Raw genomic sequence first — 10,141 nt, 5'->3', positions numbered from 1 at the left:
CTCTCTCTCTCTCTCTCTCTTCTCTCTTCTCTCTTCTCTTTCTCTCTCCCTTCTTCTCTCACTAATTCCACATAGCAATGAAATCAATAACCCTAAAGCACATGTCTAACCATGTCACTCCCTTACTCAAGATCAAGATCAACTTCAGTGGCTCCTTCTTCCCTCCAATATAAAATATATACTTTTGCAATTAACTTTTTAAATCTTTCACAATCTGTGATGAGCCTACTGTTCTAGTTTATTGAATATTACACTTCTTCATGAACTCAACATTCCAGTCAAAATGACCAGATCACTATTCTCTTTCCATTTCCCACTTCCATACTTTGGAACTCATTGTCCCTCATGCCTGAAAAGCCCTTCTTCCTCACCTCTACTTCTTGGAATCCCAGTTTCCCTCAAAGTTCATCTCAAGCCCCATCTCCTACAGGAAAATCATACTAATCTCTCCACCTCATGCTCTCCTTCCCCCCAAAGCCTAGTGTATTGAAAATTAGTTTGTATATATTTTGTACTTGATTTTATTTGTTTTTTGTCTTTATATTGCCAATGCCTCACATAAAGTGGGTTTGTAAACAAATGCTTGTTGAATTGAGCTGTGAGGATCTGATGAATCTTGCAAATTGTTGACCATATCCAACAATTAGATAATTCATGGGAAAATCTTCCTCAGGAGTTAAAACAGTTCCCTGGATGGATGGATACCATAATGTGATTGATTTGGGTTATTTGTCCGAGGTTTGCTGTCATTTTATATTATTCATGACACCTTTCATCATCCTTTCCCTATCCATAATGAATAAGTAACCAAACTTTTAAAAATACAGAGATAATTGTGTATTTCCAAAGATAAAATAAAGAATATTAAATAAAAACCCTAATTGCTTCTAGCTAAAATCTAGTTCCTGGGCTTTTTCTCCTATTCCAAGGAGATGGATGTTGTAGAAGAATAGGAGGCAGATATGGAACCAGATGACACATAAAACTTGATAAAATATGATTTACTATTAATGAGAAAGCTGAGATTTTTATGTGGTCTACATCATCATCTCTTGATTTATATGACTTTTTCATGAAAATGCCATTGTTGCTACTATTTTAAAAACTGGACAGTTTTTTGCACTCCTAATTTAAGCTTTCCCACAAAATGGAAATATTAATTAATTTGTACTGCTAGGAGTCTTGCTGTTACTTTGGATTTTAATTGTCCTGTCACACCATTGAGCTAGATGCTCACAAAGCATTGCCCACACATTGAGCTCACTGGCTTCAGGATAGATGTGAAGGGTTCACATCATGAACAAACCAAAAATTGAGTGAGCTATATACATGAGTAACTCTTTCCTCATAAAGTCACATACAATGTGAAGGCTGGTTTTGTCCATAAAGGGAAGAAAATATATGCACCACTAGTAAAAGGAATCGTGTGTAGTTGTAGACCAATTCAAAGGAATCACCACCATCTTAGATAATAAATAACTTCCTGGTGTGTGAGTCATCCTAATCTGATTTTTTAAATCTTAAAATTACATTAATTGTCATTTAATTTAAAACTTTGTTTTTAAAACAAAAGGAATTGTCACTTACTTATAAAAACCCACTTTATTCCCACCATGGCCCTCTTCTTCTCAATAGCTCGAAAAATATGCTGACCTTTCTATCCCTGTTCCCAGACATAAATCCTGATATTTATGTTTTGTGAGATGTTTTGTTTTGTGAGATGCAAAAATCAACCACATTTTTGTTACTTTCCTTTTTCCCCAAGAAATTAGTCTTTTAAAAACTATCCTATATGAAAATAAAATTTCTGTACACCTTAAACCTTTAAGAGTTTTTTTTTAAGTCAGTTTAGAAACGAGCCAGTGTAACTTCAAGAGCTACACAGGCTAGAATACTGAGTCTTTTATTTTTAATTATAGTTCAGTCATGTTTCTCCTTTTGTTCATACTCATATCCCTGACAACTACTTTCATTAGGGGAGCCTTTTAGCACCACTTGTTATTTTGAGAGAAGAGGTACAAATAGCAAGAAAGCACTGATGGGGCATTATTGATGGCAATGTGCTTTCCTCTGACAGGTAGGTTTCTTTACTTTCACATAATAAATTATTGGTGTTAGTGTATGCATATGATTTATAGGCACATGCCTACATTTTCCTATATAAGAAAATCTTTTCAGAAAGTAAATCATAGTAACATTGAAACTCTCCTTTAGATGAAGATTTATTTGGGATTTTCTTAGGCATTTTCTTATTTGCTTTTTTATGAAAATATGATTATATTATCCCATACCACATATGAAAATGGATTATTTATCCTGAAAGCTTATAGCCACAATCTCCCCTTTCCTAGTTATCTCTTGTTTGAAGATACTTTGGTTGTGAAACATAAATCTTTCTCTTACGGACTTCCTCTATCTGAATCCTTGTGAAAGATCCCATGTTCATATAATGTGTCAACCACTCAATGGGAATTTAAGTACTTACTATGTGCCAGACACTAAGTTATGTGCTGAGAATGCAAAGAAAGGCAAAAATAGTCCTTGTCCTCAAGGAGCTCATGTTCTAATGGGCCCGCAGGGAGGGGAGAGACAACATTGAAATAAGTAGATATATACAGAGGTAGGTGGAAGGTAATCTGAGGGGGCAGGCACTACCAGCTGGAAGTACCAGGAAAATCCTCCTACAGAAGTTGGATTTGAGCTGAATCCTGAAAAAAAACAGAGAAACTAAGAGGTAGACTATTCCAAGGACAGTCAAAGTAAAGGCATAAAGACAGAAGATGGACTGTTGTTCTTAAGGCATCACAAGTACAGCAGGGGATCTGGGTCAAAGAGTTCATGAAGTGACTAGAATAGTAGGAAGGGGGGAGGTTATAAAGAGTTTTAAATGCCAAAGAGGGAAGTCCATCTATATTTGATCGTAGAGATCATAGGACTCCCAGGAGGTGAATAATGGGCTAACATGGTGAGAACTATGCATTAAGAAAATCACCTTGGCAAGATGAGTGGTAGATGGTTTGGATTAGGAGACATGAAGCATAGAGACCATGTAAAAGGCTATTGTAATAAATGATATGGGCAAGAGGTGGTGAGGGCCTGAACTTGGGCTATGGCTATATAAGTGGAAAAGAGAGGATGTATAGGAAATATGTTGGGAAGGTAGAAACAACAAGACTGGGTAACAGGTTAGATATATAGGGTGAGAGTATTTATACAGAGTAGAGGATTATACCAAGATTTTAATCCTGGGTAACTGGGTGGGTGGTGGTGCCTTCAACAGTAATAGGGAAGTTTGGAAGTGGGAAGACTTTGGAAGGAAGGATAATAATTTCTCTTTTCAGTGCATTAAACTTGAAATGCTTGCAGGATATCCAGTTAGAAATGTGCAAAATGCAAGGGATGGTGTCTGACTTCAGAGGCTGGAATTAGCCATATAGATTTGGGAATCATCTGCATAGAAAAATTCACAATTATCTACACAGTTGTCTTAACTGCAGCAAGGGTGCACAGTGAACTTCTAGCTAACACCTAGATGGCAGTCCCATTCATATGTTTTCTAAGAGGCCTTTTTTTCCATGGAAAGAAATTGTGCTTTACTCTTCAGAAAAATCCCATCTTATGACTAGTGTAAAAAATAATGAATTCCTTGGTAGGCCACTCAAGGAGCTTAAAAGAGAGGTCTTTTGAGTTTTACATGTTCAGTGATTCTTATAGAAAAAAGCTAAGAAGACCTTTTGAAATTCTTTGATCTCTAAAGGAACTCACTTTTTTTCATAATGCTCATAAACTGGAATTTCCTTGCAGAATTGTGTATCAAGTAAAGAAGTATGAAGAAGATGGGATAAAAATCTCCAGTGGTATTAGCTTAAGGATTCTTTTCTTCTTTATCCATAAAAGTCCTAAGCCAGCTATAGAGTATATAGATAAATAATTTGCCTTGTAAGTCATGTTTCATGCCAATTTCACTGCAAGTATATTTCCTATAACTCATCAAGAGATTAGTTGTCAGTTTCAGCCTTCAATTGGTGATTTTAAAAGGTTTAGTTTGCATGTCTTATTGATTCATGTTTCAGAATTTTTCATGTATCTATATGTTTTATTTTTCAAGTTTTGGTATTATGTCACTGATTTTTATCATCCTTTATTATATCCCTTTTATTCTCTGCATTACTTCCCCAAAATTAGGTGATATCATATTCTTACACAGCTTTTGATTTTTGGTGTTTGGGGGGACTTTGATTATTGCAATACCTGGCATACAGAAAGTGATTAATAAATCCTTGTTGCTTGTATAGTTTTCTTCTTAATTTCCTGTTCTTTCAAAATAATATAGGACCTAAATGACTATTATTCTTAAAACAAAGGGTTAAAGAACTTTTTAGATAGTCTTATTTTCCAAGGATAGAACTCTACAACTCCTTTCAAGACATTATAACCATCTGAATCAATGTTGCCACCTCCCGGCATAAAAGTTGAAATATGGAAATAGCTTCAAAGGATGTTATCTTCCACTTGTCAAGAAGGATAAGTTTCTATCTCTTTATGTATTACAAAAAGCAAAAAAAAAACTTTTGGATGCAGTTAACTTTGCTAGTATTTTTTGGATTCTGTTATTCCAATAAACAATGGGATTAACTGAAATGGTATCTCTAAAATTATCCCAGATCTAAATATTGATACTAGCTAATAACTTGGAATGCAGAGTCCACTCTATTTCTGATTTGGAAATAGATTTGGTAAATAATTCCAGTTTTACCAATGGGAGGTTGTCACATTGGCTTAAAGACTCGGTGCTTTGAGAAGCTGATGCACTGTGAGCACTTGGATAATGAACATACTGAAAGCCCCCATAGGGATAAGGAAAGAGGCTGCATTGCTCTAAGGCAGCTGACTGCATTTTGACCATGGCAGTACTCCTAAAAGAAAAAAGAATAGCAGGAGTTTATTTTTAACTTACTTTGCTCATGAAAATAAATCTTCAGGAACTGAGCAGAGGTTACAAGTGTACAAGCTAACAGAAAAACCATAATCACTTTGCATTTAGAGACAAGGTTCAAATTTATCCCCATGCTGACCTTTTCCCCGTTTCATGAAATATAAATGTGTTTCATCAAAACATATAACAAGATAATTAAGTCTCCTTGCTTGTTACACAAAGAACTTATTCCTCTGACTGAAAAGCTCTGAATCTTTTTCCTCCCTTATCAGGCTAGATTAGGTCTAAATAGGCCTAAATCTTTAGAAAGTAATGCTAGTTCTAAGCATACAGAACAACTGAGATAATTGGAGTGGTGGCACATCTATAAACATTAGACTTAATGAGGCTCTGATTATCCCAAAACCTTTATTTTACAGATGTTGCACACATTCACTAAAGATTTTTCCATTGGAAACAGGACTTTTGATAGGGGAACAATTTGTGTAGTGACAAAATGATACCCTTGGTGACCAGATAAATCATAGTATCAAAAAAAAACCATACCATGTAGAGAAAAATCTTTTCCATATCTCCTTCAGTTCATTTACAATAATCAAAGTATAAGAAATTATCATGTTAGAGCAATATTCTTCATTTAAAAAAAATGTATTCTTTCAGATGGCTAAATAGACTTAACATGCTAGCTGCTGGATATGCAGAAAGAGAGAGGATCAAGCAAGAACAAGGTAAAGTACTATTCATTTAACTGTTTCATTTTTACTTCTTACCATTAATTTTTTATGTGGGGGGGGAGAATGGGGGTGGCAGGGCAATCGAGGACAATCTGGTACATATCCTGGGTCTCTTAGGAAACTATCAGTTTTATACTGTATTTCTTCTCCTCACATCTTACTGTCATGGCAGGGAAGGGACATAGCCTTTTCAGGGTCTGAATACTTTACATATGTATATTTATAAAATAATGAAGCAGTATGGCATTGTGAATCAAGGGCCAACCTTGAAGTTGAAAAGACCTGTCTTTAAATCCCACCTCCGACCTATACACACTGTGTGACCATGGGCAAATCACTTGAACCATGGATGTTCTAAGGCTATAGGTTACAAATGAGTTGTAGGCTTGCATTGGCAGAGGGAATTTCCACACTAAGAGTCTGGGGTTTTTTAAAGAATACACAAAATAATAATAATAACTTTTATATAGAACTCTAAGGTTTACAAAGAATTTTATGTCCATTATTTCATTTGAACTTCCTAGAAATTCTATGGGTAGGAATGGTGTGGTGTTGTGGAAAGAATTATGGGCCAGAGTAAGAGGACCAGACTTGCCCATTAAATTGCTGTCTTGGTGGGTCAAAATTATTATAATTCTCTTTCCTATAACTGCTTAATCTTCTGTGACCTTATGGATCACACTTGCTTTAAGATTACAGAGCATGACATTACATTGAGAAAATGGACACTTGCTACTCATTCATACACACACAAAGCTGTGGTATAAAGTAGCTTTGAGGCAACTCTGCTTTCTCCAACCATGAACCAAAATATCATTGCTAGTAAGCCTGCAGGAGCATAAGTAGTTTTCCAATGACTTGAGGCATTCTGAAGTCAAGAGATTGACAAATGAGGCATATGTGTTTGTTGCTGTATCTCTAGCATCAATCCCATCTCTGATACCTACTATCTATGTGGTCTTGAATAAATCAAACCTCCCTGTGCCATAGTTTTTCATCTATAAAATGATAATAATAATAGCTAATATTTCTGTAGTGCCTACTATGTGGCAAGTACTTTATAAATAATATCTCATTTTATCCTCACAATAACCCTGGGGAGTAAGCGCTATTATTACCCCTACTCTTCAGATGAAGAAACTCAGGTTATTAGAAATTAAGGGACTTACTGAGACGCAAACAGCTGTCTGACACCACATTTGAACTCATGTCTTCCTGGCTCCAGGACCTGTGCTTTGTCCACTGGGCCAACTAGTTGCCCATAAAATGCTTCGTTGGCATTAGATAAGTCCCTTCTAGCTGTAGGTCTATGATTCTATATTATAGATATTATTATCCCCATTTTACAGGTAAGGAAACTGAGGTTCAGGGAGGTTAAGTGACTTGTCCCCATGTTCACAAAACTTACAAGTATTGGAAGCAGTATTCAAGTCTGACTTCTGCTGACTTCAAGGCTCTCTACATGTTACCTCTCAGGCCTAGTCAGTGACAGAATTGGCCTATTTTCGGAGCAGTTCCTGAATAAATAAGAGGGATTTTTTATATATTTTTATATAATTTATATTTATATATTTAGTTTTTCTCTTCAAATAGCTTGAAACAGAAAAATTCACAACCTGTGAATATCTTGTCTGTTTTTACTATGGAATCTATTAGAAGGAATTAAAGGTTGGGGGGGGTTGTAGGGGAAAAAGGGGAAAGGGGGAGACTTATTTAATAGCACAGGCTTCTGTGACCTTATGGATCACACTTGCTTTAAGATTACAGAGCATGACATTGCATTGAGAAAATGAACACTTGCTACTCACTCATACACACACAAGCTGTGGTATAAAGGAGCTTTAAATATCATTGCTAGTAAGCAGGAGCATAAGTAGTTTTCCGATATGACTTGAGGCATTCTGAAGTCAAGAGATTGAAAGATGAGGCATATGTGTTTGTTGCTGTATCTCTAGCATCAGAATAGAATTCCAATGGATATGATTTTGTTGATGTTGGGGTGACTATGGAGGCTTTGGCAGGATTCATAGATTTTTGTGGTTAGTTACCCCCACTGAAATTTCAGATTAGTTTCTCGAAACTGGAAATTCCAGAGATCTTGTGACAATGAATAGGTCACTCAACCAGTCAATAAATAATTGCTTAGTGAACATTTTGAGGTGCATAAAAGAGACCATACTCAGTTCCATCATTTTCATGAAATAGTCTAAGAACAACTTAAAATACAACATATGAGGAGTGCTAATTAACATTCAGTAGAAGGAACTAAGTCATTATATGCTAAAAGAATACAGAGTAAAATAGACACATAATTCAGTGAGGTTATTCAGGGAAAGCATTCTAGAAAAAGAGAGTTGCAAGTAAGATTTTTAAAGAAGGGAATAGTTATTAATTGGTAAAGAAGAGGGTGAGTGAGATTCAAAAGCAAGTAAGATTCAAAAAGCTGTTCACAAATAATCCAGCTGGATGTGATGGCTGTGGGCTATGCACTAGCACCAGGTATCAGCACTAATGTTCAACATTTAGAAGATGAGTCCTTGGGATGGGGACAGAGCAGGGTCAAGGTTAGCAGATCAAAGCCTATTGAATAGCCCTCTTGCATTTCTAACCTGGGTAAGATAGTCTTCAAAAAAATAAATTTTATAATAAATAATGTTTTAATATACCTAAAATGTAATATTTAAATAATGTAAAATATTTAGCTTAAATAATATATAATTTATGTAATAGAATGACACACATTACATACAATATTTTAATAATTTTTTATTTCCAATAAATAATGTGGAGGCTATCTGTCAAATGGATATGTGCAAAGGTACCATAAATGAAGTTTCAAAATGTCCAGTGTCCAAATTTTATTTCTTTACTCTAAAATTGATTTTATTTTGTCCTGCTGGTTTAAATTCTTTTTTATTTTAGCGAAAATTAGTGGTAGGGGGCAGGAGACACAAGTGATTCACTTTCATATTTACATCAAAAACAGCTGAGTAGTCAGGGGCAGTGGTATATTCCTGTATTCCTAGAACCTTGGGAGGGTGCAACTATGGCTGTGGACTGACTGAGCTCAAAAATTCTGGCTCATACCACTTGGGAGTATTCACTTATTTTGGCTTCAATATCGTAAGCCCCAGGTATGGGGAACTCCCAATTGCCTATCCCAGGACAGAAATTATGTAGGCCCACAAGCATGGAGCACTTCTAGAATTGCTACACCTGAGCCTGCTTTATCGACTCAAAAGATTAAAGAGTCGGAGATATAGATGTTGTACTGAGAGAAAAATAGAGTTTCCTAAAAATAAATTTGTATGAGTAACACAAACTTGCTCTTACTTTCTATATTTTATCCTTCAGTGTTACTTTGATGCTGAGCATGGTCTTGATTCTAATAAATTTTCTTTGTACATTTTTTATTTAATAACCAAAATTTCTTATGATTAAGAAAATTAGAAACGTATTTTGTGTAAACAGGTTCAGCTAACTATTTACTTCATAGTAACTTACTCCATAGGTACAAGCTGTTTGTTTCATCATGTGAGTATATATTTTAACATGTTGTGATACACCTAAAATAGTAATAATAAAGAACTGGTAAATAGAAGTATATCTAGAATAATTTTACACATATATGTATTTATGTCTAATGGCAGCCATGGGGGGGGGGGAGAAAAGAAAGGGGAAAAAAGAAATTTATGAAATAACTTTATTATATATTTAAAAGGAATATAATGTTGCACACAATAAATTTGCAGTTTCATGTACAATAATCTTTTTATTATAATATGGAAATGTTTATTTTATTCTATAAAAATAATAATAAAATAAATTAAAATTATTAATAATAACAAATAGCCATGATATTTTATAGCATTTTACAGTTATAAAGCACCATATTTCATTTAATTCTCACAACACCCAGGTATTGCAAATATTATGACACCTGTTTGACATATTAGAAATTAAGACTAAGAGGAATTGTTATTTTCTAAGGTCATACAGCTAATTAGGGAGAGAATTTGATGCCTTCTGATGCTGGATTCAATACACTTTGTACTATAGCATACTGAAAAGTGAGGAGATACACAGATATAAGAATATAAAATATAAATAATATATAGATTAGCTATTGTTATTCAGTCATGTCTGACTCTTTTGGGATTATCTTGGTGAAGATCCTGGAGTAGTTTACCATTTCCTTCTCCAGCTCATTTTACAGAGGAGGAAACTGAGGCAAACAGGGTTAAGTGAATGGCCCAGGATCACACAGCTAGTAAGTGTCTGAGGTCAGATTTGAATTCAGGTCTTCCTGACTTCAGGCCTGGCACTTTATCCACTATACCACCTAGCTGCCCTAATATATAGATAATCAATAATACACAAATATGTAGTAATACATAGATATCTGTAAAATATAGATATAAAAATTTCTAGGACATAATTCAAATTTCAACTTAGACTACTATTACCCAAG

At 34.8% G+C, this 10,141-nt stretch overlaps 1 protein-coding gene across 8 annotated transcripts in view; it reads left to right on the top strand.

Moving 5' to 3' along the window:
- CNKSR2 (connector enhancer of kinase suppressor of Ras 2) overlaps positions 1–10,141 on the top strand; it is a 348,720-nt gene that overhangs the window by 273,913 nt on the left and 64,666 nt on the right. For all 8 annotated transcript variants that reach the window (XM_069063427.1, XM_069063426.1, XM_069063424.1 and 5 more), the window contains one exon: positions 5,597–5,664. In XM_069063427.1, coding sequence (XP_068919528.1) covers positions 5,597–5,664 — 68 coding nt within the window. The remainder of the gene's footprint in view (positions 1–5,596; positions 5,665–10,141) is intronic.

The sequence above is a fragment of the Petaurus breviceps genome, unplaced genomic scaffold (genome assembly GCF_028583685.1).
Source record: "Petaurus breviceps papuanus isolate PSGF00001 unplaced genomic scaffold, PetGlider_PUasm1.0 90574, whole genome shotgun sequence".
In the NCBI taxonomy this organism is placed as follows: Eukaryota; Metazoa; Chordata; class Mammalia; order Diprotodontia; family Petauridae; genus Petaurus; species Petaurus breviceps.
This window is presented reverse-complemented; position numbering and strand designations above follow the sequence as displayed.